This window comes from Brassica rapa, chromosome A07 (assembly GCF_000309985.2).
Source record: "Brassica rapa cultivar Chiifu-401-42 chromosome A07, CAAS_Brap_v3.01, whole genome shotgun sequence".
NCBI classification, from domain to species: Eukaryota; Viridiplantae; Streptophyta; class Magnoliopsida; order Brassicales; family Brassicaceae; genus Brassica; species Brassica rapa.
Genome location: NC_024801.2, coordinates 26,319,952 through 26,346,118, shown reverse-complemented (window position 1 = coordinate 26,346,118; position 26,167 = coordinate 26,319,952). Strand labels below are relative to the sequence as shown.

At 41.4% G+C, this 26,167-nt stretch overlaps 7 protein-coding genes across 9 annotated transcripts; 4 read left to right on the top strand and 3 right to left on the bottom strand.

Annotated features, from left to right (window-relative positions):
• Nucleotides 1–250: 250 nt before the first annotated feature.
• On the top strand, nucleotides 251–8,262 carry LOC103831904 (protein IMPAIRED IN BABA-INDUCED STERILITY 1). 2 transcript variants are annotated; one of them, XR_004449493.1, is made up of 10 exons: nucleotides 251–844; nucleotides 1,327–1,611; nucleotides 1,696–2,019; nucleotides 2,110–2,337; nucleotides 2,458–2,555; nucleotides 2,669–2,759; nucleotides 2,862–3,365; nucleotides 7,686–7,812; nucleotides 7,976–8,046; nucleotides 8,088–8,262. XR_004449493.1 is itself a non-coding variant. In XM_009107844.3 (9 exons), the coding sequence occupies exons 1-9, from the start codon at nucleotides 467–469 to the stop codon at nucleotides 7,993–7,995; spliced, it is 2,055 nt and encodes a 684-aa protein (XP_009106092.1). In that variant the 5' UTR covers nucleotides 252–466; the 3' UTR covers nucleotides 7,996–8,262. The 2 variants fall into 2 exon arrangements, 1 of the variants encoding a protein (XP_009106092.1); XM_009107844.3 differs by having other exon boundaries at nucleotides 252–844; nucleotides 7,976–8,262.
• Nucleotides 8,263–8,281: 19 nt separating this feature from the next.
• Nucleotides 8,282–10,353, bottom strand: LOC103831902 (probable choline kinase 2). 2 transcript variants are annotated; one of them, XM_009107842.3, is made up of 8 exons: nucleotides 10,246–10,353; nucleotides 9,692–10,053; nucleotides 9,487–9,608; nucleotides 9,211–9,406; nucleotides 8,998–9,115; nucleotides 8,858–8,905; nucleotides 8,674–8,777; nucleotides 8,282–8,577 (listed from the first exon to the last, which is right to left on the bottom strand). In XM_009107842.3, the coding sequence occupies exons 2-8, from the start codon at nucleotides 10,043–10,045 to the stop codon at nucleotides 8,479–8,481; spliced, it is 1,041 nt and encodes a 346-aa protein (XP_009106090.1). In that variant the 5' UTR covers nucleotides 10,046–10,053; nucleotides 10,246–10,353; the 3' UTR covers nucleotides 8,282–8,478. The 2 variants fall into 2 exon arrangements, with proteins under 2 accessions (XP_009106090.1, XP_009106091.1); XM_009107843.3 differs by having other exon boundaries at nucleotides 10,176–10,297.
• A 250-nt stretch (nucleotides 10,354–10,603) lies between these two features.
• On the top strand, nucleotides 10,604–14,690 carry LOC103831900 (chaperone protein ClpB1). The gene is made up of 5 exons (XM_009107840.3): nucleotides 10,604–10,824; nucleotides 10,916–12,076; nucleotides 12,479–13,283; nucleotides 13,620–14,097; nucleotides 14,178–14,690. The coding sequence occupies exons 2-5, from the start codon at nucleotides 10,927–10,929 to the stop codon at nucleotides 14,478–14,480; spliced, it is 2,736 nt and encodes a 911-aa protein (XP_009106088.1). The 5' UTR covers nucleotides 10,604–10,824; nucleotides 10,916–10,926; the 3' UTR covers nucleotides 14,481–14,690.
• LOC103831901 lies at nucleotides 14,650–16,145 on the bottom strand. The gene is made up of 2 exons (XM_009107841.3): nucleotides 15,664–16,145; nucleotides 14,650–15,576 (listed from the first exon to the last, which is right to left on the bottom strand). Exons 1-2 carry the CDS (start codon nucleotides 15,967–15,969, stop codon nucleotides 14,791–14,793), a joined length of 1,092 nt encoding a protein of 363 aa, XP_009106089.1. The 5' UTR covers nucleotides 15,970–16,145; the 3' UTR covers nucleotides 14,650–14,790.
• A 54-nt stretch (nucleotides 16,146–16,199) lies between these two features.
• On the top strand, nucleotides 16,200–17,439 carry LOC103831899 (60S ribosomal protein L35a-1). Its single transcript, XM_009107839.3, has 4 exons — nucleotides 16,200–16,359; nucleotides 16,522–16,557; nucleotides 16,901–17,129; nucleotides 17,220–17,439. The coding sequence occupies exons 1-4, from the start codon at nucleotides 16,328–16,330 to the stop codon at nucleotides 17,259–17,261; spliced, it is 339 nt and encodes a 112-aa protein (XP_009106087.1). The 5' UTR covers nucleotides 16,200–16,327; the 3' UTR covers nucleotides 17,262–17,439.
• Nucleotides 17,440–18,014: 575 nt separating this feature from the next.
• On the top strand, nucleotides 18,015–22,979 carry LOC103831898 (probable phosphoribosylformylglycinamidine synthase, chloroplastic/mitochondrial). The gene is made up of 5 exons (XM_009107838.3): nucleotides 18,015–18,258; nucleotides 18,412–18,811; nucleotides 18,882–19,450; nucleotides 19,531–21,901; nucleotides 21,979–22,979. The coding sequence occupies exons 1-5, from the start codon at nucleotides 18,217–18,219 to the stop codon at nucleotides 22,791–22,793; spliced, it is 4,197 nt and encodes a 1,398-aa protein (XP_009106086.2). The 5' UTR covers nucleotides 18,015–18,216; the 3' UTR covers nucleotides 22,794–22,979.
• A 640-nt stretch (nucleotides 22,980–23,619) lies between these two features.
• On the bottom strand, nucleotides 23,620–26,115 carry LOC103831897 (mitochondrial substrate carrier family protein E). Its single transcript, XM_009107837.3, has 9 exons — nucleotides 25,865–26,115; nucleotides 25,566–25,681; nucleotides 25,367–25,424; nucleotides 25,061–25,210; nucleotides 24,559–24,769; nucleotides 24,422–24,467; nucleotides 24,220–24,331; nucleotides 24,062–24,134; nucleotides 23,620–23,976 (listed from the first exon to the last, which is right to left on the bottom strand). Exons 1-9 carry the CDS (start codon nucleotides 25,941–25,943, stop codon nucleotides 23,739–23,741), a joined length of 1,083 nt encoding a protein of 360 aa, XP_009106085.1. The 5' UTR covers nucleotides 25,944–26,115; the 3' UTR covers nucleotides 23,620–23,738.
• Nucleotides 26,116–26,167: the final 52 nt, after the last annotated feature.

Genomic DNA, 26,167 nt, shown 5'->3' with positions numbered 1-26,167 from the left:
CATCCAACCCAAAATTAATGCATACATCCAATATATATATTCTATTTTTTCCACACGATTTAATATAATATTTCCTTTTTAAAAATTAATATTCTTCCACATTTGTGTAGTCTACTATTCATTTGAACCAAAAAGCTGTCATTAACTATATTGCTAAAATAGAATTTCAAAACTGGAAGGTGTAGATTCGATTTATTGGACCAGAAATTAATAAATGCATGTATTCTTCTGTATTTTAAATCTTAAATCGTTTTTTTTTAAAATGTACTGTCATCTTCCGTAATACGCCAAAAACATTCTCTCTTCTTCTCTCATTATAAAAATACGAAACCTCAGAGATTCACCACTCTCTCAGGAGATTCACTCCAACCCGGATCCGATTACGCAGACGGATCCAGTGCGAGACTTAGCTGGCGTGTGTTGATTGGTAGGTTACGAGAAGAATTCGCAATTCCGTTACAAAAAAATGGGCTGCGTTAACTCGAAGCAGACGGTCTCCGTGACGCCGGCGATCGATCACTCGGGCGTATTCAAGGAGAACGAGAACGAGTGCTCCGGATCGGGTCGGGTTGTGGTCGAGGATCCGCCTCGCCCGATTCTAAAGAAGCTCGCGTCGTGGAGGAGCAGGAGCTGGAAGAGGAGCCAGAAGAGTGAGCTCGGGAGCGAGTTGAGCGAGTCGGGACGCGGTAGCGGCTCGCTGAGTTTCCGTCTCGGTAGTATCAGCAAATACATTGAGGCGGAGCAGGTCGCTGCCGGTTGGCCTGCGTGGCTGAGCAACGTGGCTGGTGAAGCTATCCATGGCTGGGTCCCACTTCGATCTGATGCTTTCGAAAAGCTCGAGAAGGTTCGTATTGTGTGGCCTAGTGGCTAAAACTTTAGATTACATGTAAGAGGTCATTGGTTCCAGGGGAGGGATCTGTTTAATTCAAGGCTATTATTATCGATGTTTAAGAAATGGTTAGGTAGTAACAATGTGTGTTCACGGACGACTAGTGATTAGGTGGATTATATGAGATTTAGACCTTATCAAATTATTGATTTATTTTTATATATTTTACATTTACATTAGATATTTTAATGAGATTTGAGTTTAATTATAAAATTATTTTGACGAATTATAAAACTACACATAAAAAATTAAATTAGACAAATTTGTGGATTTGCATTAATATTATTAATTAATTTAATATATTTAGACTAATTTTAACTAATTTAAAATGGTTAAAACAATTTGAGTTTCGTATAAATGGTTATTATTATTATTATTGAAATGTTGTTTGGTTGAGGAAATAGTGAAACTAATGGAGTTTAGTTTGGTTTCTGTAGATTGGACAAGGGACTTATAGCAGTGTGTTCCGTGCGGTAGAGACTGAGACTGGGAAGATTGTGGCATTGAAGAAGGTGAGGTTCGACAACTTCGAGCCAGAGAGTGTTAAGTTTATGGCGAGAGAGATTTTGATACTTAGGAAACTCAATCATCCCAACGTTATCAAGCTGGAAGGTTTGATTACTTCAAAACTATCTTGCACCATACAACTCGTGTTTGAGTATATGGAGCATGATCTCACTGGTCTTCTTGCTTCCCCTGACATCAAGTTCACGACACCACAGGTTTGTTTATTTTAATAGTGGAGGAATCATTATCATTTGATGGGAGTTTTTTTCTTATGTGTTTGTTTGTATGATCATTGGCAGATTAAGTGTTACATGAAGCAGCTGTTGTCTGGGCTTGATCATTGTCACTCTCGAGGTGTGATGCATCGGGACATAAAGGGTTCGAATCTCTTGTTGAGTAATGAAGGAATACTAAAGGTGGCTGATTTTGGGTTAGCAAACTTCAGCAACTCTTCTGGGCACAAGAAGAAGCCTCTTACTAGTCGAGTTGTCACTCTGTGGTACCGTCCACCTGAGCTTTTGCTTGGGGCAACGGACTATGGATCAACTGTTGATTTGTGGAGTGTTGGTTGTGTTTTCGCTGAGTTGCTTCTTGGGAAACCCATTCTCCGGGGAAGAACTGAGGTAAGACCACATAGCATTGTATCCTATTTATGATATTGGACCTTTTGGTCATGGATTGGTGAAAAATGAACCTTAAATTGTATGGAACAGGTTGAACAGCTGCACAAAATATTCAAACTGTGTGGATCTCCACCAGCAGATTACTGGAAAAAATCCAAACTTCCTCATGCAATGCTTTTCAAGCCACAGCAAAACTATGACAGCTGTCTCCGGGAAACGTTGAAAGATTTGTCTGAGATTGAAATCAGTCTGATAGAAACTCTTCTTTCTATAGATCCCCTAAAACGCGGTACTGCCTCTACAGCCCTTGTTTCTGAGGTAACCCTTTTTATCATTTGAATCCATTAACGTATCAAGCTTGGGAACGAACCACATTGCTGCATTTTGCTTATCTTTTACTAATTAATTAATGAAGACATTGCGTCTTTTTGTTTCCAGTATTTTACTACAGAACCTTTTGCTTGTGATCCCTCAAGCTTGCCAATGTATCCACCTAGCAAGGAGATAGATACAAAGCATCGGACAGAAGCAACAAGGTTAAAATTTTCTTTCATTATCTGATAGAAAATTACCAGTCCACCATTTTGATTGGCCTTTCATTATCTTGGAAGCATTTGTAACATCGTCCTACTTCATGTCTGATTTTCAGGAAAAAGATTAGCGGGAATGGAAGACGTGGTGTAGAAGCGAGGAAGCCATCACGGAAGACTCTTTCATTCAATAAACTGGCACCAGCTGAGGTACTTTTTACTTACTCTCTTGTCTACCTGTTATCTGCATCTTGAAAGTATGTTCCTCTTGCAATAAACTCAAATCTGCTCTCCCTTTTTTTGTGTTTGCAGGAAAGAATTGGTCATTTAGTTCCCATTTCGATTGAAAGTGATGCCAAGTTCTGTGGGAAGGTGCAAACCCAGTTAGATCACAAGAAAGACGAAGCTTCCCATGTGAAAAATGCATCCCAAGGTGATGTACCCTTCTCAGGGCCCTTACAAGTTTCCAAATCAAGCAGTTTTGCTTGGGCGAAACGAGATAAAGATGAAGCATGCGTTAAGGTGCATAATCGTTCTCTTTCAAGAGGTCACATTCCTAATGCATGTGGACCTTCTCCTGCTTACAATGGGAATGGTGTCGAACCTAAGATAAATGAGAGTAAAAATGATGACAAACGTGAAGACAAGACAGATTCTCGAGGCCAGGAGTCATACGAGGCAGTGAAACGTTCTATGCTGAAGCAGTGGAGACAACTTGAACGTCTAGATTCTTTTGGTGCATCGGACGAGTATCACTCACAAGAACTGTCATTGGGACAGAGAGACAAAAGGGCAACAAAGATGGGTAATAATTTGGTACGTCCATAGATTATAGAAGCTCTAAGAGCACCCTTCTAGTTTCTTTGATATCTTAAATTCCATATAGAATTTTTCGTTGTTTGCATTGTTCCCATGGCCGTTTAGTGCTTTTGATAGACAGAATAGAGACCAAGCATGCTCTGTGCCATACATTCTTTCAAGTGAAACTACTTGTTCTTATGATGTAATCCCCATTGTCAAAACCGATTCGGTGTTTTAGAAACAAAATGAAGTAATTTGAGATATGATTGCATTACGGCTTTAATCTATTTTGGTGATTATATGTATATTACATACATTATGTATAAGAAATGGTGTGAAATGGGATATGCGACTCAGAAAAGTAGAAATGAAGGACTAGTTTACCGTTGTATACAAATCATGTTTGCTCAGCTGTTTAAGTATTCTTTTGTTCTTTCTCTCTAGAGATGTCAATTGGGCTGCCCAAGTCCAAATGGGTTGTCCAAATGGACACAACAGTCCAAATGGACATTATTTTTTTAAGCCCAAATTGTACCAGACCAAATTGTCCAGACCAAATTGGCCCAAGTCCAAATGGGCATTCCACAAAGCCCAAATACAATTTCTGCTTTAATATGCTAAATCCATAAAAAACATTTTTTTTTGTGAAACATCCATAAAAAACATAAATTTCAAGTTTTACACATTAAGTTTCATAAGTTTTACATATCCAAAGCATAGAAAATTCATATATTAGTTCATACATAATGGTTCCTACATAAAAATAAAAAATCCAAAGCATAATGATTCATACATAATTCCACAAAGCCCTTCTCTTCTTTATCTTCTCAGCCTCTCCTATCAAATTAAAACACATAAGTTATCACACAAGCAGATAGTAAAATACATTGGTTTAAACATGACAGTACATATCACACAAACATCAGTTCAATGTATAAAACACTACTCAACAAGGCATCAAACATTTTATAGATTCATATCACACAAAGTAACATGACAGTAATCACAGACATCAGTTCAAGTGAGATTAATGATTATACCTTTAGGGTTTAGTTGAGTCGGGTCCTCTTCTTCCTTCCACTTCCTTCTGCTTCCACATTGGTATCTTGCTTATCTTCTTTACCTTCCTCATCTAAATCGCATCCAGCTATCAAAAACAAGAAGTTCAATCAATAATTTCACATATCAGATACACAAACCCATCAGATTATAAATGCAACAGACTCACCAATCACTTCAAAACCTCTGAGCCAGTTTCTAGTGCAGATTAAAGCTTGAACATTTGAAGGGAGAAGTCTGTTCCTGTATTTGCTGAGAACCTTACTTCCGGCACTGAATGATGACTCTGATGATACCGTTGTTATTGGGATGGATAGGACATCGCTTGCCATTCTAGAGAGCTCCTTAAAACGGTTTGCGTTGTCCCTCCAATACTCAAGGACATCTAACTTTAAATTTGACACCATATCAAGCACAGGTTCACTCAGATACAAATCCAAAGCAGATTTTCTTGTTCCTGATTGTTGAGAGAAGAACGCATAGAAGCCCTACAAAGAAAGAGATTATTAAAGCATCAGTTTCTGGTAGATAACTTAAATACACATCTAAAGCATTGGTTTTAAATGACTTACACCATAACCAGCTGGTAGAGCATCTTCTTCTACTTCTTGTGAACTATGAGCACTACTATTCTTCTTGTATACTCCATACAACTTCACCACCTTTTTTCGTATGTAATCCATTTTGGATTTACATGTTGCTGGATCTAGAGTGTGGTAGCAGTACTCCAAGACCTTGAACTTGAGTCTAGGATCTAACACAGCTGCAATTGCCAAAATGTCACTGTACTCTTCCCAGTACTTCACAAATTTCATCCTCATTGAATCCACCATATCAGCGATCACTCTATCTTCATGAAACTCGTTTGTATTCAACCAAGTCTGAATTTTCCACACCTCCATGAAATACAGATTCGCTGTAGGGTATTTGGTGCCAGAAACAAGCCTTGTCATCTCATCGAATGGCTGTAACAAACCAGAAATGAGGTTAGCTCTTAACCACTCAGATTCTGTAGGTAAGCTCTGGTAGCTTGTCTCAATCTCTGCAAGATTCTTGAATGCCTCTTTATAGTGAAGAGCTCTAGTTAACATGAGATAGGTAGAGTTCCACCGCGTGGGACAATCCAAAAGTAAATCCCCTTTCTTCCGAACTCCAACCGACTCCACACAGCCTTGAAACAATATCTCTCTAGACTCAGTTATCTGGACATACTTAACACTGTCTCTGATCTTCTCTAACGCCTCACCTATCACCGCTAAACCATCTTGTACAATGAGGTTTAAAATATGAGCAACACACCTGATGTGAAAGAACTCTCCACCACAGACTAAATCTTTCTTAAGCTGCCTCTTGACTACTCCTTGCATATTATCATTGGAAGAGGCATTGTCCACGGTTATAGTGAAGACCTTCTTTAGCAGACCCCATTCTTTTAGCAACTCCAATAGCTTCATGGCAATGGCAGTACCAGTGTGCGGTGGAGGGAAGGCGCAAAAAGAAAGGATCTTAGCTCTAAGGTTCCATTCAGCATCTATATAATGGACAGTGAGACAGAGATAACCCTCGATGGTTATAGCTCTCCATAGATCGGTGGTTAGACAAACTCTACCCGGAAGCTCATTTAACACATGTTTAAGTCTCCTTTTCTCCCCCTCAAATATCTTAAGTACATCGGCTACAGCTGTGTTCCTACACCAGAATTCTATGGTGGGGTTGGCATACTTCAAGGCTTCCCTAACCCTTCTAAACTCTACAAAGGCGTAGGGGAGATCATGCTCAACAATAGCCACAGCAATCATATCTCGAAACACCAACTGATCGATCTTCTTACAACCTACAATACTACTAAGGGTTTTGGGGCAGCGTTCAGAGTGGCGAAGCATAGTATTGGTTCCACTTTTATGCAAGTTTAGGTAGTAAAACTGGCTACAGTGGTTGCAGACACATTTGAATTTCCCATCAGGCAACCTATCTCCTTCTATAGTAAAGTGGTTCCAGCACTTAGAGTGTCTACGCTTGTGTTTACCTTTCCCTTCGGCTGTGCTCATGAGAGACTCGTCCACAATAGGATTGTTCTCGTCCATTTCCTGTTCTGAACATGCATCTTCACTCGCATACTCATCATCATTGTTCAAACTCAATATATCCATCTGAAAGCAAACAAGACAAAGGAGATGTAACAATCAGAAACCAAATAAACAGATGAAACCCATCAAACTATATACAAACGCAAGCTATATAGAGAAACCCATCAAACAAATCAGAGAAACCCATCAAACTATATACAAACGCAAGCTATATAGAGAAACCCATCAAACAAATCAGAGAAACCCATCAAACTATATACAAACGCAAGCTATATGTGTATTTAAGTCATTTAAAACTCGTTCAAAACCAGCTGGAACAAATGATTTAAAACGCAAGCTATATGTGTCTAAACGCAAGCTAATGTTACACCATAACCAGCTGAAACAAATGATTTGCACATCTAAATACAAACGCAAACAAAGCAGAGAAACCCATCAAAACTAAACTGAATCAAACGCATCAGAGAAACAAATCAGAGAAACCCATCATACCGAGACGCCGAGAGAGAGAGATGATCGAGACGCCGAGAGAGAGAGAGAGGCGGATCGAGACGCCGAGAGAGAGAGAGAGTCACTGAGAAGCTGTACACAATCAGAGAAGAGAAAATTCATCAACATGCACAATGGAACCTTAGAGCTAAGACAGAGAGAAGAGACATACGAGAGAGGCAGATCGGATCGAGAGTCGCGACTCGCGAGAAAGAGAGAGAGATGATCGAGACGCCGAGAGAGAGAGAGAGGCGGATCGAGACGCCGAGAGAGAGAGAGAGTCGAGGATTAAGACGCTGAGGGGAGAGAGAACGGAGAGTCGCCGTGAGTCGACTTCATCGAGAGAGAACGGGAAGAGATGAGAGTCGCAGAGACGAGAGCCGAAAAAGAGTAATATCCATTGGAAACCCATTGGGCCGCCCATGTCCATTTGGTTTAAGCCCATTGGATTTGGAGTTTATTGGGTTTCGACCAACTGGACAGCTTTATTTATTGGTCTAATTTGGTTAGTCCAAATGGGCTTGGACATCGGTAACCAATGGACAGTGTGTCCAATTGACATCTCTATTTCTCTCTCCACGCTTTTAGCTAGAGTCCAGATGGGAGAGAGAAAGAAAGTAGGCATGATTTGGTTTGTCTCCTTTTTTGAGTTCATAGAAAAGCATGCTCAATGATGCTGATAACTTAGAGCTTTTGACAGGGTGATGATGAGGACAAGATCGAATTCTCGGGCCCTTTGCTGTCTAAATCTAATGGAGTTGATGAACTAGTGGAATGGCACGAGCGCCGCATCAGCAAGCTAGTTCGAAAACCGTGGTTCCAGAAAGGTAAAGTTAAGACTAGCTTTAACTGACTATTCTTCATTGTGTCTCGGCTCTTCTTATCTTTTACAAACGGGACCTTTGCAGCTTTTTGTAATAAAACATTGTTGTTTTCTCAACTAAATTGTACTTGTCCAATACTAAGTGTCTTGGGTTTTTGAACTTGCAGATAAAAAACAGGGGAAGTGAAATGGTTGTTAACTTCTATGGCCATCACAAGGCTCACAAGTAGATGGAGAAAAGAGCTCCAAGAACCTGTGATTGTCAATAAAGATGGAGAGAAGGCCATACAGCATTTTGTTGTTTTTATTTAATTTTTAGAGTATAAGCTACACCTTTTGAGAGCCAATTCAATTGTGTATGATTCAAAGGCACTGATGTATAGATCTCAGTTCCTAAATTATTACTTAAGCACTATCTCTATGCATATATATATGTAAACAGCTTTGTGTTTTATTTTGAGTTGCTTACCAGATGAGAAAATGTCATCTGAAACTAATCAAATTGTACTCAGCCGTACACTTAACTTCTTATAAGAAAATGAAACAGAACGTTACATTTTTTTTTATTGTTCTAAGCTGGTAGATAATCGTTGTATTATGTATACCTCTTTACCACCATTACTACTCTCCTTGAAATGCGTCCATAAAAGTTTACTAATGTTTGAAGCCCTCAAGGATTACCAATGAGCCTCTGCTTTGTTAACCAATACTGGTTAAGCCTTTGTCTTGCGTACTCCATGTAGTCGAAGTCGATTTCATTCACATGTTCCTACAAAGTTTTAGCCAAAAATCAAGATCAAAGCCATATAAATATATAAACATATACAAATGTGCAGGTACGACAGAAGGTGACTGTAGATAATACCGATATGATTCCCCATAAACCCCAAGTTAGATGACTAGCAAGTGTATATTTCTCAACATCCTCAAGGAGTTTTTTGACCATTGTATCGCTGGGCTCTTCTTCACCTGAAGAGTTCAATAGAACAGATACAATTGAGAATGCTGAATCTCATAGAGAGACGAGGAGAGTGTGATAAAATAATCACCTGAAGGACTCATATATGTTTTCACAAATCGTTTACGCTCCTCCACACCTATATACATTTTGACTCACATTAATAACATATACGATCGATCTTTTACCATTTCAAAAGATGAAGAGAGATTACATGAAACAGTGACGTACCAGGGTATTTAGTGTAATCCATGATGTGAGGTGTGTCAGTGTGGTAATCAGCAGCCATCTCGCAGAAGTGATTGGCAATGTCATAAGCCACAGGATTGTAGCAAGAGTATTCATAATCCTGTTTTTTTTTGTAAAATGAATTAATAAATCCGAATTAGGATCCATATCCTAGTAATGCTACACCACAAAGATAAGCAAATAATGAAACCTCACAATGATGGTTATTGCTTTGGTTTCCTCATCCATCATTATGTTCCCATACTGTAAATCATTGTGGCAAAACCCAATCTTTTCATCACTCTTAAAGAGAGCTCTCTCAAGCAAATTAATCTCCATCTCCATAACATCCAGACGAAAGGACTTAGCTTCTTCAGGTGAAGCCAGTCTCTTGCATGCACTTAGCCATTTTCTGAATCCACAAAGACCCAAGAATCAAACTATATTATCAGAAAAACAAAGCAGAGAAAGAAAAAAACAAAGGAAACATACCGTAACCTGTCCCAAAGCAAAGCCTTCTTCACACCAGGCATGTCAAGACCGTGAAACTCCTTCATCCTAGTAGCTATCCGACCAGATATCACAGGATCACGCAAATCAGAAGCAGATAGTGTCTGAAAACACCAAAAAAAAGAAGAAAGTTACAACCAAACATGGGTGTAAGTAAGTGCAAAGACATTCAAAATAACTTAAATACCCGTGCATGGAGAAACTCTTCGATCCGACCATTACCAAACCTTGCCAACAACAAAGGCCCATGACCATGCTTAGACATGAACTCAAACGTCCTGATCTCATCCTCACGGTCAAAGAAAATCCCAACACCTTCACCGTAAATCCTAACGAGAACCTTACGAGAAGGCCCACTTTCTCTAGTGGGCCACTTGATCTGAAACACCTCGTTGGTCATCGCACCTTTCAGAGGAATCACTTGCAGCGCCTTGGAATCGATCACGTCTTCCCACTCTGAGGCTATAGCTTGTAGAGCTTCCTTCACTTCTCGAGAGAGACGGTACTCTTTGCTCTCCACATTCGTTTCGTTAGCACCCATCGTAGTATCTACAAAGATCAAAACAAAAGACTCGATCTTTAGCCACATGCAACAACTATAAATGCTCTGTTTTCGTAAAGTTTGTGACTTTAAATCTAAAACTGTACGAATAATCAAAAAATTTCGTTACACTTAGTTTCTGCGCAGGGAGATCTATCATTACACAACACAAGTGATGGAGAAGGAAAGGAAAGGCTTACGTGAACGGTGCGCAGTACGAGGAAGGAGCAGAGGATAGAATCTGGATCAAGGCAAGATCCGGTGTAACCAAGGAAATAAAAGGACTGTTTTATTAAATAACGTATAATTTTATCAAAGCTTCTAAAATTTTCATTTAAGTCCTTATACTTATGGAAGGTTTCTATTTTCCCACATACTTTTTAGAAGGTCCAATAATAACGAAGTTCCACGTGGCGTCTACCTGTCACACTCTCTGTGTCTCTTTAACTTCTGAAAAATATCATTTAAGTCCTTGTACTTATGGAAGGTTCCTTTTTTATGCCCAATAGTTTTAGAAGGTCCAATAATAACGGAGTTCCACGTGGCATCTATCTGGCATAACTCTCTCTGTTTCTCGCGAGTTCTCTAGTAACTTCTAGTTCTCAAGTAAGAGAAGTCTCTATCTTTCCAGATGAATCCCCTTTCCTTTTAAAACATACATCTCCTGCCTCCTTGCTTCCTCGCAAAAAAAAATCACAAAGCTTTCTAAAACAGAGAAACAAGAACAAGAACGTTACTGATTCATTGAAGAAAAGCTCCACACTTTTCATATCTTTAAGGTAAAATAAGCTAAAATACTAACTTCTTGTTGATTCTTGTTCTTTCTTGTTAGAGTATTCAAGATTCTGAGGTTCTTTGCTTACTGTTCAGAAACTAACAAGATGAATCCTGAGAAGTTCACACACAAGACAAACGAGACTATCGCAGCTGCTCACGAGCTAGCAGTAAACGCAGGACACGCTCAGATCACTCCCCTGCACTTAGCCGGCGCGTTGATCTCCGACCCTTCAGGTATCTTCCCTCAATCCATCTCCAGCGCCGGCGGCGAGAACGCAGCTCAGTCAGCGGAAAGAGTGATCAACCAAGCTTTAAAGAAGCTCCCCTCGCAGTCTCCTCCACCAGACGACGTTCCCGCTAGCTCGAGCCTCATCAAAGCGATACGCCGCGCTCAAGCCGCTCAGAAGTCACGCGGCGACACACACTTAGCCGTGGACCAGCTTGTCATAGGCCTCCTCGAAGACTCTCAGATCAAGGATCTGTTGCAAGAAGTTGGCGTTGGGGCGGCGAAGGTTAAGTCAGAGGTCGAGAAGTTGCGTGGGAAGGAAGGCAAGAAGGTGGAGAGCGCTTCGGGGGATACAAACTTCCAAGCGTTGAAGACTTACGGAAGAGACTTGGTCGAAGAAGCTGGGAAGCTTGATCCAGTGATTGGTCGTGACGAGGAGATTAGAAGAGTGGTTAGGATCCTCTCGAGGAGAACCAAGAACAACCCTGTCCTAATCGGAGAGCCAGGTGTCGGGAAAACAGCTGTTGTCGAAGGTTTAGCTCAACGGATAGTCAAAGGAGACGTCCCCAACAGTCTCACCGACGTTAGATTAATATCTCTAGACATGGGAGCTTTGGTCGCTGGTGCTAAGTACAGAGGAGAGTTTGAAGAAAGACTAAAAGCTGTGTTGAAAGAAGTCGAGGAAGCTGAAGGGAAAGTGATTCTCTTTATCGACGAGATTCATTTGGTTTTGGGAGCTGGGAAGACCGAAGGGTCGATGGACGCTGCGAATCTGTTTAAGCCTATGTTGGCTAGAGGTCAGCTGCGTTGCATTGGCGCCACGACGCTTGAGGAGTATAGGAAGTACGTTGAGAAAGACGCTGCCTTTGAGAGAAGGTTTCAGCAAGTGTATGTGGCTGAGCCGAGTGTGGTTGATACTATTAGTATTCTGAGAGGGCTTAAGGAGAAGTATGAGGGACATCATGGTGTTCGGATCCAGGACAGAGCTCTTATCAATGCTGCTCAGCTCTCTGCTCGTTACATCACTGGTACGTTAAAAGATTATTAACGCTAAAGATTTTCAATACTCCTAATTTAAAAAAAAATTAAAAAATATCTTTTTTACTATTAATTGCGGTAGTAACAAAAATAGCACTAACAAAAATATATAGATATAATATTTTTTTTACTTTTAATTGCGGTAATAACAAAAACATACATATAGATATAGAGTGTTAAAAATTATTTAGATATAGTGATTATTTTATTGTTAATTGCGGTAGTAACAAAAACATATATAGTTTTTAAATTGCGGTAGTAACAAAAACATATAGGTATAAAGTTTTTGTTGTTGTTTTTGTTATTACCGCAATTAATACTAAGACGATGTTGTTGTTTTGATATAGTCTTGTTCTTGTTCTTGTTCTTGACATGTTTTGTGGTTTGATTAGGTCGGCATTTACCGGACAAAGCAATTGATTTGGTGGACGAGGCTTGTGCCAACGTGAGAGTCCAGCTCGATAGCCAACCTGAGGAGATAGACAACCTTGAGAGGAAGAGGATGCAGCTGGAGATTGAACTACACGCCTTGGAGAGGGAGAAAGACAAGGCCAGCAAAGCTCGCCTTGTGGAGGTGAGGAAAGAGCTCGATGACTTGAGGGACAAGCTACAGCCTCTGACGATGAAGTACAGAAAGGAGAAAGAGAGGATAGACGAGATCAGGAGGCTAAAGCAAAAGAGAGAAGAGCTCATGTTTGCTTTACAGGAGGCGGAGCGTAGATACGATCTTGCAAGAGCTGCTGACTTGAGATACGGAGCGATTCAAGAAGTGGAGTCCGCGATAGCTCAGCTCGAAGGAACCTCTGATGAGAACATGATGCTCACCGAGAACGTGGGACCTGAACATATAGCTGAGGTTGTGAGCCGGTGGACTGGGATTCCTGTGACGAGGCTTGGTCAGAACGAGAAGGAGAGATTGATTGGTCTTGCTGATAGGTTGCACAAGAGAGTCGTGGGGCAAGACCAAGCGGTGAGTGCGGTCGCTGAGGCTATTTTGAGGTCGAGGGCGGGGCTTGGAAGGCCGCAGCAGCCGACTGGTTCGTTCTTGTTCCTTGGTCCGACCGGTGTGGGTAAGACTGAGCTTGCTAAGGCTCTTGCTGAACAGCTGTTTGATGATGAGAACCTCTTGGTTCGGATTGATATGTCTGAGTATATGGAACAGCACTCTGTCTCACGCTTAATCGGTGCACCACCAGGGTAAGTACCTTAACTCTTTACCTCAAAAAAAAAAAAAAAAAAACTCTTTACCCTTCAAGAACAAGATAAAAACACAATATATAAGAATTATTATATTTTTTTTTAAAAAATCTGATATTATATTTTTTTTTTGGACAACTGATATTATTAATATACAGTTTGTTTTTAATATGCTTTGTCTGTTTACTTGCATGATTGTGTTCTTCTCATCAGCTAAGAATTATCTTTTTTTTTTTAAATCTGATATTTTTTCTGGACAACTGATATTATTAATATAAAATTCGTTTTTAATTATCTTTTGTCTGTTTTCTTACATGATTGTGTTTTTCTCATCAGCTATGTTGGTCATGAGGAAGGAGGACAACTAACTGAAGCTGTGAGGAGACGTCCTTACTGTGTAATACTCTTTGATGAAGTGGAGAAAGCCCACGTTGCTGTTTTCAACACATTGCTCCAAGTGTTGGACGATGGTAGATTGACGGACGGACAAGGGAGGACGGTTGATTTCAGGAACTCGGTGATCATCATGACGTCGAATCTTGGTGCTGAGCATCTTCTTTCGGGGCTGACTGGGAAAGTGTCGATGCAAGTGGCTAGGGAGTGTGTGATGCAGGAGGTGAGGAGGCACTTCAGACCGGAGCTGCTGAACAGGCTTGACGAGATTGTGGTGTTCGATCCACTTTCGCATGAGCAGCTGAGGAAAGTGGCGAGGCTTCAGATGAAGGATGTTGCGGTCAGGCTTGCTGAGAGAGGTGTGGCTTTGGCAGTTACTGATGCTGCTTTGGACTATATTCTAGCAGAGAGTTATGATCCTGTAAGTAAATGCTTGTCATGTACTAATATATTAGTTTGGTTTACTTTGTTCGCTGACTCTTGATTGTGTTGTGTGTTTAGGTGTATGGGGCTAGGCCAATAAGGAGATGGATGGAGAAGAAGGTGGTGACAGAGTTGTCAAAGATGGTTGTGCGTGAGGAGATTGATGAGAACTCAACTGTTTACATAGATGCAGGCAGCGGTGGGTCTGATCTTGTGTACCGTGTTGAGAAGAATGGAGGGCTGGTGAATGCCACGACAGGGAAGAAGTCGGATGTGTTGATTCACATTGCTAATGGGCCAAAGAAAAGTGATGCAGCTCAGGCGGTGAAGAAGATGAGGATTGAGGAAATAGATGATGATGAAGAGATGGTTGAGGACTAAAGCCTTAAGTTCCTTTAAAGAGTTTGCAATGTTGTTCTTTGAGTTGTTGTAACTTGATCCTCTGTGGAATTGGAAGAGACTCGTATTCTGCTTTGGTTTTTGGTTTGGCTTTTGGTTAGACTTTAAAAAGTCAAAATGGTGTGAAGATGTAAAAAGTCTACTTGTAATATGTTTTCAACCTTTTAAAGAGAAATAAGTTTATGCATAAAACCAGTACTTTTGAAGAGATAAATAAGTTTATGCATAAAACCATAGTGGCCTTGATAACAAACATTTCATCTTTAGACCATTGGGGTAGTGGGATAGTTCATCAATTCTCAGTATCGGTTTTGAAGAGCGTCTTTACAATGTCATCAACCACACCTCCATTGTAGTGAAAGAAGTGGCCACTTCCCGGAACCTCATGATAGTGAAGCCACGGAAGCTTCTCAGCAATGTAACGTTGCGGCGTCACAGGCACTAACATGTCATCATCCCCATGCCACAGATGAACAGAGCCTTGCTGGTTGTTCAAGAACGGGTTCTCAAGCTCAATAGGATCAAACTCCCAACTCCCAAACCCAACAATCATATCACGGTTAATACTCTCATGCAACCCTTGCGGTCTCACTTCCGCCAAATGAGGTTTCCTCGAAGAACCAAGCTTCAAAACGATATCCCTATCCGGCTGCGAGAAGCTAGCACCATCTCGGTTCGCAACACTCGAACCGGGGAACCATCTTTGTGTGTTCCACCAGTGGATAAGCCAAGGAGCATAGTGAGCAACACGAACCGCCCACTGATCTCTCTTTGGCTGCAAGCTGTAACCTTGAGTGGAAACATTCAAAGGCAAGCTCTTCCACCAGTAGTTAACCACCGGAGCGACGAGCGTCGCTCCGGCTAACCGGTGAGGGATGTACTTAAGACATCCCCATGTTGCTTGTCCTCCCATTGAGTAACCTATCACATAGAACTTCTCTCCAAGATGCAACTGATCAGCAAGCTCTTCAACGTCTAAAGCCAAGCTCTTTGGGGTCCGGTTCGGATCCGGGTCGCTCTCTCCGTAACCGGGTCGGTCAAACGAAACCAAATACATACTAAGTTCCTCCATTAAGCCCTAGTAAATGAAATTGAAGTTTGATATAATAAACTCTAATTTTCTAGAAATTGATATAAATACTAATTGGTAATGTTCGATAAGTACCGGAGAGAGGCGAGTGGCGTAAACGGCGTCGTGTCGACAAGAATCGGATCCGTGGATGAAGATGACTTTGCGGCGAGCTCTCTCTCTTGGAACTCCGTGCTCTTTGTACGCTAAATGCCTTCCGTCTCGGAGCTTAATCCGCGGTGCTGTGATCGGTGGACCTCCCGGGGAGCCACATAGATTCGGCGGAGGAGGTTTTAAGATTGACTGATAAGTCAACGCAGCGATTACTCCGACAAGGATGACCAGAACTGAAGGAAGAAGAAGACTGTTCCGAGGTGGGTTGGTCGGTGATCTAGTCGACATTGCAGAAGCGGAGAGATGATCGGAGATGGAGAGACAGTGAAGTAGTAACTAAAAGTCAACGACAACGACAACATAAAAAAGGAAGTAGGGAACTCGTTTTTAAATTCCTAAATCTCTTAATGGGCTGCTTTTTAAAGCCCATAAGACAATTCTTAATCAAATCTAGGGAAACACATTTAGGTTCGTTTTAAACTATTAATGGGCCGCTATTCGAAATCCATAGGCCCATTCTTAATCAAATCTAAAGGTGAGAACTAGGGCAACAACTATATAAGCTCCTACTTATGTTTTAGGGTTTTGCTTCCTCCGTCTTCCTCATTTTGCAGCAGTCTTGTTCGTTTTATCAGCCGACACGAAAATGGTGAAGGGACGCCAAGGAGAACGTGTCAGGTTCGTTTCTTGTTTCACCTAACCCGAGTTTCACAAAGCTGCTTTTGAATCGTGATGGTCTCGTCGATTGCAAAGGAACATTTTTGCTCAATGTTGAAACTTTTGTAAAGCTATGTTTTGATTTAAGACTGAATCTTTTGTTTATCTTGTGAATGTTTGCAGACTCTACGTTAGGGGAACCATCTTGGGATACAAAAGGTGACACCTTTACTTTTATTATCTATGTTAATTCATTTTATACTGCTTACTTGTTATATTCAATGTAATGAATCATGATGAGTAGTTTATGTAATGAAGCTGCTAAGATCACATTCTGAACTTATGATATTAGACGCCTTATAAAGTTCAGAACTTTATGTTAGTTATAGAATCTCCTCATGTACTTTGTAGTCCATGTTTGTGTAACTAGCTGTCTGCATTTTCTTAGAATATTATACTAGCTTACCGTCAATCTAAACAGATAAGTTGTTAGCTGAGTTTTCTGTTTGTTAAAACCATTTGGTACTTCCGTTAGTTTTATGTCATTTTTTTTGTTGTGCAGGTCCAAGTCCAACCAGTACCCAAACACATCCCTTATCCAGATCGAAGGAGTCAACACTACAGAGGAGGTAACATGGTACAAGGGAAAGAGGATGGCTTACATATACAAGGCTAAGACCAAGAAGAACGGTAGCCACTACCGCTGCATCTGGGGAAAGGTTACCAGGCCTCATGGTAACAGCGGTGTTGTCCGTGCCAAATTCACATCGAACTTGCCTCCTAAGTCCATGGTACTTTAACATATTCTATAACCATCAGATCATTAGCTTGCTTGGGTTTTTAAAGCTGACATCTTTGCTGTCTTTTTCTTTCCTTTTCAGGGAATGAGGGTCAGAGTCTTCATGTATCCGAGCAACATATGAAGAACAGCATCAACTTTGAGTTAGCTGTGGTTTTGTCCACTAGTTCGTTGTTTTGTATTTTGATACTGAAAGCATTTTCCTTTCTTTGTTTTAAGTGTTTTGGTGATTATCTGAACGACTTCAAAATCATGAAACTGGTTTTTGATCCCAAATTAAAATCTCTCCCATCTTTCTTTCACCTCATAGTAAGTTAAAGCTGAAAAAATATCATTTTCTTTAGCTATTGGTTATGCAAACTGAATTTGGGGTCTTAACTTAAACTTATAATATTCTGAATGCATGTCCTAATTCTAATTCTTGAAATGTTTGGATTTAAAAAAAAAACTCCATTGATGCAGAAGGCAAAAATGTTCTCTTGAACTTAGAAACTGGTAGTACAGTACTGGTGGAGACGCTGAGCACATCAACAATCATGTCTACGGCTATAAATCTACGTCAATGGTGCTTTACTCATTTTTATTAGTTCACAGCCATTTTTAAATATTTACGTTAGTGTATGTGCTGTAGAAAGAAATATTCCTACAACAAATATTATGTGCTTTCCAAAACTTTAATTATAGAGCCACAACAAAATATTCAAAGCTTTAATCATAGAGCAAAAAATTTACAGATACCAATCATATCCTGGCTTGCTACTCGAAATGCATCATGTCTGGCAAACCTGAAACAGGTTTTCTTGTGATATGTAATGTGAGGCCCATTAGACATTTTGGGCCTAGCTAGCGAATCCTTGTAAAAAAGTAATCTTCTTTTGTTTTATTTTTCTCCCTGACAATACAAAAGTAGTAATCCACTTGAAAAAACCTAAAGACTCGCGTTGAGAGACAGACAAAACAAGGACTGTGTTTTGTTGTGCTCGCAGTCACAGGCTCTCTCGGTCTCGTGAAGCCATTAGCAGAGGGAGAGAGAGACTAAAACCCCATCTCGCTTTCTTCGTTGCTACATCATCCTGGCGATGACTACCTCCCAGGCAGCTCGTGCGACTCTGTTTTTAAACGTAAATATTCTCTTATTATTACTCGCTATCTCCATTAATCTTTGTTCTATGTCTTATGACTGATAAAGCTCAACTGTGATGTTTTCATTTGGTAAAAGATTCAATTTTTCGATGATATTTATTCGTTTTAACAAAGCTTAATGACTCTTGCAGGGTTCCAATAGACAAACAACGCTTCTGCAGAGAAGCTCAACAAATCAATTATGGGGTTCCGTTAGATTCCAAACCTCAAAGCCGCGGTCTTTGAATTTGAACCGAACTAAAGCTGCTGGCTTGAGATGCTCTACGCCTAGAGCGTCTCTCTCCGTTGTTGAGCAACCGAGCTTGGTTGAGAAGCCTGCTTCAGAGGTTATCCATTACTACCGAGTGCCATTGATTCAAGAAAGCGCAAACGCTGAGCTTCTCAAGGCGGTTCAAACCAAAATCAGCAACCAGGTTGTCGGTTTATCAACTGAGCAGTGTTTCAACATTGGTCTTGAGACTGAATTAGCAGAAGAAAAGGTGTCTGTTCTGAAGTGGATTCTTCAAGAAACATTTGAGCCAGAGAATCTAGGTAACTTTCACTGTCATATGCTATGTTTATTATGCCCTCTTTGTTATTGATGTGTTGAGTTAATTTTCAGGAACTGATAGTTTTCTTGAGAGGAAGAAGCGGGAAGGACTTCACGCTACAATCATTGAAGTAGGTCCCAGGCTCTCTTTCACAACAGCATGGTCCACCAACGCAGTTTCGATATGCAGAGCTTGTGGTTTAAACGAAGTGACTCGCTTAGAAAGGTCTAGGAGGTACCTCCTGTTTAGCAACGAGCCACTCTCAGAGAATCAAACAAACGAGTTCGCTGCAATGGTTCACGATAGAATGACCGAGTGTGTCTACCTTCAAAAGCTGACTTCATTTGAGACTAACGTGGTTCCTGAGGAAGTGAAGTATGTGCCTGTGATGGAGAAAGGGAGAGAGGCTTTGGAAGAAATCAACCAGAAGATGGGTTTAGCATTTGATGAGCAAGATCTGCAGTATTACACAAGACTTTTCAGAGATGACATCAAGCGTAACCCCACCAATGTGGAGCTGTTTGACATCGCTCAGTCCAACAGCGAGCATAGTAGGCACTGGTTCTTCGCTGGGAACATTGTTATTGATGGGAAGCCAATGGATAGGTCTCTTATGCAGATTGTAAAGAGCACTTGGGAGGTAATAACTATAAATGTTCAACTTTAATTTTTTTTTTTAAATGATAAAACTCTTTAATCTTGTGTTTTTTAAATATGCAGGCAAATAGAAACAACTCAGTCATTGGGTTTAAGGACAACTCCAGTGCTATAAGAGGCTTCATGGTGAACCAGCTACGTCCTCTCCTTCCTGGCTCCACTTGCTTACTTGATCTCAGTGCACGTGATCTTGACATACTCTTCACTGCTGAGACACATAACTTCCCTTGCGCGGTGGCTCCTTACCCTGGCGCTGAGACAGGCGCTGGAGGAAGAATCAGAGACACGCACGCAACTGGAAGAGGCTCTTTCGTGGTTGCATCCACCTCTGGCTACTGTGTTGGGAACCTCAACATGGAAGGCTCTTACGCTCCATGGGAAGACTCTTCTTTCCAATACCCATCAAACCTTGCCTCACCGTTGCAGATACTTGTAGACGCTAGCAACGGTGCGTCTGACTATGGGAATAAATTTGGAGAGCCGATGATTCAGGGATACACCAGGACCTTTGGGATGAGGCTGCCGAGTGGGGAGAGACGAGAGTGGCTGAAACCGATTATGTTCAGTGCTGGGATTGGACAGATTGACCACTCTCATATAACCAAAGGCGAGCCGGAAGTTGGGATGCTTGTAGTCAAGATCGGTGGACCTGCGTACCGTATTGGAATGGGAGGAGGTGCTGCTTCGAGTATGGTCAGTGGTACGAACGATGCTGACCTTGATTTCAACGCTGTGCAGCGTGGAGACGCTGAGATGTCTCAGAAGCTCTACCGTGTGGTTCGTGCTTGCATTGAGATGGGGGAGAAGAATCCTATTGTTAGTATTCATGATCAAGGCGCTGGTGGGAACTGTAATGTGGTGAAAGAGATTATTTATCCCAAAGGTGCTGAGATTGATATAAGAGCTGTTGTTGTTGGTGATCACACTATGTCGGTGTTGGAGATTTGGGGAGCTGAGTATCAAGAGCAAGATGCTATTTTAGTGAGAGCTGAGAGTAGAGAGGTTTTGGAGTCGATCTGTAAGAGGGAGAGGCTTTCAATGGCTGTGCTTGGGACGATTAATGGAGAAGGTCGTTGTACTTTAATCGACAGCACAGCTAAAGCGAAGTGTGAGAAGGAAGGCTTACCTCCACCTCCTCCTGCTGTTGATCTTGAGCTGGAGAAGGTTCTTGGCGACATGCCTAAGAAGACGTTTGAGTTCAAGCGCGTTGATTACGCGCGGGAGCCGCTTGATATAGCTCCCGGGATTACGTTGATGGACTCTTTGAAAAGAGTTCTGAGGTTACCCTCGGTGTCTTCAAAGCGGTTCTTGACAACCAAAGTTGATAGATGCGTGACTGGTCTAGTTGCGCAGCAGCAAACAGTTGGACCGTTGCAGATCACTCTTGCTGACGTTGCAGTGATAGCACAGACGTTCACTGATCTTACAGGCGGTGCGTGTGCCATTGGTGAGCAACCTATTAAAGGTCTGCTTGATCCAAAAGCCATGGCGAGACTAGCCGTTGGAGAGGCGTTGACGAATCTTGTTTGGGCGAAGGTTACTGCGTTGTCTGATGTTAAAGCTAGTGGTAACTGGATGTATGCTGCTAAGCTTGAAGGAGAAGGTTCAGCGATGTATGATGCTGCGATTGCTCTAGCTGATGCCATGATTGAGCTTGGGATTGCGATTGATGGTGGGAAAGATAGTCTCTCAATGGCAGCTCATGCGGATGGTGAGGTTGTTAAGGCTCCAGGGAACCTTGTGATCAGTGCTTATGTTACATGTCCTGACATCACAAAGACAGTGACTCCAGATCTGAAGCTTGATGGTGGTGTTCTGTTACATGTTGATTTGGCAAAGGGGAAGCGGAGGTTAGGTGGATCTGCACTGGCTCAGGTCTTTGGTCAGATTGGGAACGACTGTCCTGATGTTGATGATGTTCCTTATCTGAAAAACGTCTTCGAGGGAGTTCAAGCTCTCATCTCAGAGGACTTGGTATCTGCTGGACATGATATCAGCGACGGTGGACTAATCGTAGCAGCTTTGGAAATGGCCTTTGCTGGAAACAAAGGTGTAAGCCTCAACTTAGATTCAAACGGGATAAGCCTCTTTGAGACTTTGTTTGCTGAAGAACTCGGTCTCGTGATGGAGATTAGCAACAAGAACTTAGACGCTGTGTTGGAGAAGCTCCGTGGTTTTAATGTTGCGGCTGAGATCATTGGGAAAGTCACCGAGTCTCCTTTGATTGAGGTGAAAGTGGATGGGATCACTCATTTGAGTGAGGAAACTTCTTTCCTCAGAGACATGTGGGAGGACACGAGTTTCCAGCTGGAGAAGCTTCAGAGACTAGCGTCTTGTGTGGAGATGGAGAAAGAAGGTTTGAAGCTGAGGCATGAGCCTAACTGGAAGCTCTCATTTACTCCTTCCTGGACCAATGATAGTTATATGTCTAAGGGTAAGATCAATAATCTCTATGAAGCTTCTTTTTTTTCTTCATTAAAGAGAGTTTTTATTTATTTTATTTGTTGTCAGATGTTAAACCGAGAGTAGCTGTAATCCGAGAGGAAGGCAGCAACGGAGACAGGGAGATGTCAGCAGCATTCTACGCTGCTGGTTTTGAACCGTGGGATGTGACAGTGTCTGACCTCTTAGCTGGAGCAATCACTCTTGATGAGTTCCGTGGGATAGTCTTTGTTGGAGGGTTTAGTTACGCTGATGTACTCGACTCAGCCAAAGGATGGGCTGCTTCAATCAGATTCAACGAGCCTCTTCTAAGTCAGTTCCAGGAGTTTTACAAAAGACCAGACACCTTCAGCCTCGGAATCTGCAACGGCTGTCAGCTAATGGCATTGTTAGGATGGGTTCCAGGCCCTCAAGTCGGCGGGTCACTCGACACGGCGCAGCCGAGGTTTGTCCACAACGAGTCAGGAAGGTTTGAGTGCAGGTTCACAAGCGTGACCATTAAGGACTCGCCGTCGATAATGCTGAAGGGAATGGAGGGAAGCACCTTAGGAGTTTGGGCGGCTCATGGAGAAGGACGAGCTTATTTCCCTGACGAAGGAGTCTTGGACCGTATGCTTCATTCAGATTTGGCTCCGTTGAGATACTGTGATGATGATGGGAGCGTGACTGAAGCTTATCCTTTTAATCTTAATGGTTCACCGTTGGGGATAGCGGCTATATGCTCGCCTGATGGGAGACATTTGGCGATGATGCCTCATCCTGAACGGTGTTTCTTGATGTGGCAGTATCCGTGGTACCCGAAGGGGTGGGAGGTTGAGAAAGCTGGGCCGAGTCCGTGGTTGAAGATGTTCCAGAATGCTAGGGACTGGTGCTCTCAGCTTTAAGAGTCATCTTTTAAGCATATGGCGTTATGAATCTTTTTCTAGAGTGTTTTGTTGTGCGTTTGGTATTTGCCGAGTTTTCGAATCTGCTGTTTAGTGAGAGTGCTCTGACACTTGGGTCTACGTTTTGAATTTGATTATACATTTTCATATGAAGAAATAAGAAAATAGTAAATCGAGTATGTTATCTAATAGATATTGAAGTGGTTGAGGAAAATAAAAGCTCCAACAAGTTCTTGAAACATGAGCGGAAGGCCACCTGATGCTACTTCGACAATGAGACCCTCAACATTAACTAGAAAGTAGAAAATGGTATCATATGATCCAACAATCTTCATTACTATTGTCAAAAACATAGTAGATTGATCACCAATTCGAATGCACTACAACAATGTCAAAAACGTAGCTTATATGCTCTCTTTCACCCCCTTCTCCTTTACCGTCTCCAATGTATAAATTAAATCAAAGAATGCTTTTTTCTGTGCATAATCCTTAATTGCGGTTTTAAATGAGCAATCATCGGGATTTCACAGTGGCATGACCGGTATCAGGCTATCAGCTATATGCTTGAATAGTTTTGTCCTGGCCAAGGTTATATAAATGGTGGATCAACAACATATGATGATACAAAGTGTACTACTGGAGAACTGGAGATGACAGAAGAACAAGTTATTTAATGGGACCAACCTCGACTCAAACTCCTCTCCGCATCTATCGCATACTATTGGTTTTATTCGAAAAGTTTTACAATACTTCCTCTTTTGCTATCAGTTAAAAGAAAACAGAACACAGTTCGAAAGGTTGTCGGAAGAGTTTGACTTTGGAGAGATATATATAAAGCCCAAATATCTTTTCCTTTTGTGGAATTAAAAGAAGTTTCTTATTGAAGATAAATCAGATTGTTGTTAAACTGTATCTGAGAAGTAGACAAGAATCATCATCATCTCACTAGTTCTCTCTAACCTCATGTACTGAAGATCTTTTACTCTCTATGCTCAAGTTTGAGACAACACTGTTGTTATTCTTACTTTTCTCTCTGAAACTCTCTCTTAGGAATTCAACGGCCATGAAGGTGAGTGCCGAGGCCGGAATATACCACATGACCCTCGGGACGCTTCCCCTAAAAAAGCCCTCTGGACCTTCCTTCCTCCATATCTGCCCAACTGCATCCAGCCAACCCTTGTACCTATCGAGATTATCAATGGTTTAATCAAAACTGGGGATGATATCTTAGATATGATCATTTGAATCTGTAAGAAGATAAGACATACTTGATCGTTGTTCCTTGTACTTGCAATCTTGTTTTAACAACATCCAGTGGAGTTGTGAGATAAGCACTTAGTCCTGGAGAGAGATTACATTAAACAAAGGTCACTGCGGATGAGCTATTTGGAATAGTTTCTTTAGTCTGATCTTTATTCTAACGTACCACCAGCTAATCCTCCCAAAACGAGCCCCTCGATTGAACTGTTGACTCCAAATTGTGGAAACTTTTTCTTCCCTTGATCTGTTAGATCCTTCAATGCTTCATAAAACATCACCTGAGAAGGAAATACAGAACCAACATGAGGAGACAAAGACCCATTAGGTGAATGGAGGTAACAGTTTCACTGAAATGACACATTACATACCATGAGGCCAGCAAAAGGTACATCCCTTGCTAGTGTAGACCAATATCTGCCAAAGAAAAAGGAAAGACAACAACATGAGTCCCTTGAAAAAGGATATCCAATTGGCATCAATAATGATCTAAAGGAGATTTACATACCCAGCATACAGTCCTTTTGGTCCTTGCTCTTTCAATATTGAGCTTCCAGCCTGGAACATTCCAGTATAATAACCATACATGTCACCTCTTGGTTTCACTGGAACGCTGTTCCTCGAAATAAAAGAGCTCCAGGAGCTACTAGTCCCTTGAATTTGCATCCGCTGCTTTATTACTTCACAGGGAACATATACGAAAGAACCAAGTGTATCACCTGAAAAAATGAGAGAAGCAACAGAACACAAAGGAATCAGAAATTCTTGCAACCTTGCCATGTGTGGTTTTGCTGAGAACCTTGATCTATCTTTTAAAGACCCACGATATCTAAAGCTATAATCGTAACACAACATTTAAAATGTCTGATAATATCTGCTTTTTTAGCCAGGTTATATTTAGTTTCATTTCTGCTGTGTGCTTGGCATCAAAATTAGTTTCTTCCTCCTATATTTACCACCACCTTATTGATCAGATGAACGAGAGAGGAGAGAGGAGAGAGAAAACATACCAATAGCTCCTGCAATAAAGTGTACCCAGTGGCCTCCTAAGTTGGGATGAGTCTCTTCAATCCATTTCTTTGTAGACTCAATAACACCAAAGTAGGTTGCACCAGTGGCAAGAGATCCAGTGACTCCAGGAGCAATTCCCCTATAAAAGCCTAAAACTAAAGTCAGCACAGAAACAAAAACCAAAAACTCAAAGCACAGGAAAAAAAATTCCTGTTCCAAATTCACAGATGAATAGGGAATATAATACAGCCTGCCATTACTGGAAAGCTGAAGAAGCTGAGGGCAAAGAGTATGGAGGATAATACCTTTCAATCCATCACCAACCCAGACAGTCCTTAACATTTGTGGAATGCTCTTCTGTCTCTGAAATCAACAGCTGAACAAGGTTAGAGATCACACAATCCGCATACAATCTTTAATAATCCGTCTTTCATCAGATAATAAACAGAAATTACAAAGCGAAAAAAATCACTGCAAAGTGAAGTACGCTTGACAATACAATACCTGAGACGCATTCATGATAATCTGACTCTGAAGTCGGGTTTTGAGAGTATCTACGGGATGCATCATCCCTTCGCCAAAAGCTCCAGCTATACCTCCCCATACGAACTCTCTCCACACTACATCAACATCAATGCGTTGCAACTTAGACTATTTGAGCATGATCGGAATGTTCTCATCACAATCGCCTAACGCAATCTCGACATTTTCGCGGATAAACTCATCGTCTAAGCGTAATCATATGCAACAAACCAATCCACGACGATTCGATTCACATCGTAGAGAAGAGAATCGATGCTTACCGAAGAATTGATCCTGAGTGGCTTTGATTTCGATACTCAGAGGAGGAGGTTGCTCGCGATTCGAATCCTTGCTCGCCATATTCGCTCTGCAGAGAGGAAGCGACTGGTGTCTATCGAAGGTTCCAGGTGTTTTAGGGCTTATGAGGTTTTAGCAGTGATTAGATTAATGGACTTTGCGCGCTTCTTTCGCCACATCGACCTATTACATATTTTGTGAACCGCAGCGATTTACTTAAAACATTTTAATTCCAATTTTCAGAAGAAAAAAAATTGAAGGGTAAAACTGTAATTGGCTGATTACTT

Coding starts and splice junctions, on each gene's coding strand:
- LOC103831904 (XM_009107844.3), top strand. CDS start 467: ATGGGCTGCGTTAACTCGAAGCAGACGGTCTCCGTGACGCCGGCGATC. Junction 2,556..2,668: donor CATCGGACAGAAGCAACAAG/GTTAAAATTTTC, acceptor TCTGATTTTCAG/GAAAAAGATTAGCGGGAATG. Junction 7,813..7,975: donor AAAACCGTGGTTCCAGAAAG/GTAAAGTTAAGA, acceptor TTGAACTTGCAG/ATAAAAAACAGGGGAAGTGA.
- LOC103831902 (XM_009107842.3), bottom strand. CDS start 10,045: ATGGGTGCTAACGAAACGAATGTGGAGAGCAAAGAGTACCGTCTCTCT. Junction 9,116..9,210: donor CCAAAGCAATAACCATCATT/GTGAGGTTTCAT, acceptor AAAAAAAAACAG/GATTATGAATACTCTTGCTA. Junction 8,578..8,673: donor GTTTATGGGGAATCATATCG/GTATTATCTACA, acceptor AAAACTTTGTAG/GAACATGTGAATGAAATCGA.
- LOC103831900 (XM_009107840.3), top strand. CDS start 10,927: ATGAATCCTGAGAAGTTCACACACAAGACAAACGAGACTATCGCAGCT. Junction 13,284..13,619: donor TTAATCGGTGCACCACCAGG/GTAAGTACCTTA, acceptor TTTTCTCATCAG/CTATGTTGGTCATGAGGAAG. Junction 14,098..14,177: donor TAGCAGAGAGTTATGATCCT/GTAAGTAAATGC, acceptor TTGTGTGTTTAG/GTGTATGGGGCTAGGCCAAT.
- LOC103831901 (XM_009107841.3), bottom strand. CDS start 15,969: ATGTCGACTAGATCACCGACCAACCCACCTCGGAACAGTCTTCTTCTT. Junction 15,577..15,663: donor ACGCCACTCGCCTCTCTCCG/GTACTTATCGAA, acceptor TTCATTTACTAG/GGCTTAATGGAGGAACTTAG.
- LOC103831899 (XM_009107839.3), top strand. CDS start 16,328: ATGGTGAAGGGACGCCAAGGAGAACGTGTCAG. Junction 16,360..16,521: donor CGCCAAGGAGAACGTGTCAG/GTTCGTTTCTTG, acceptor GAATGTTTGCAG/ACTCTACGTTAGGGGAACCA. Junction 16,558..16,900: donor ACCATCTTGGGATACAAAAG/GTGACACCTTTA, acceptor TTTGTTGTGCAG/GTCCAAGTCCAACCAGTACC.
- LOC103831898 (XM_009107838.3), top strand. CDS start 18,217: ATGACTACCTCCCAGGCAGCTCGTGCGACTCTGTTTTTAAAC. Junction 18,259..18,411: donor GTGCGACTCTGTTTTTAAAC/GTAAATATTCTC, acceptor TGACTCTTGCAG/GGTTCCAATAGACAAACAAC. Junction 19,451..19,530: donor TTGTAAAGAGCACTTGGGAG/GTAATAACTATA, acceptor TTAAATATGCAG/GCAAATAGAAACAACTCAGT.
- LOC103831897 (XM_009107837.3), bottom strand. CDS start 25,943: ATGGCGAGCAAGGATTCGAATCGCGAGCAACCTCCTCCTCTGAGTATC. Junction 25,682..25,864: donor CACTCAGGATCAATTCTTCG/GTAAGCATCGAT, acceptor ATGTTGATGTAG/TGTGGAGAGAGTTCGTATGG. Junction 24,135..24,219: donor TTTGGGAGGATTAGCTGGTG/GTACGTTAGAAT, acceptor ATCTCTCTCCAG/GACTAAGTGCTTATCTCACA.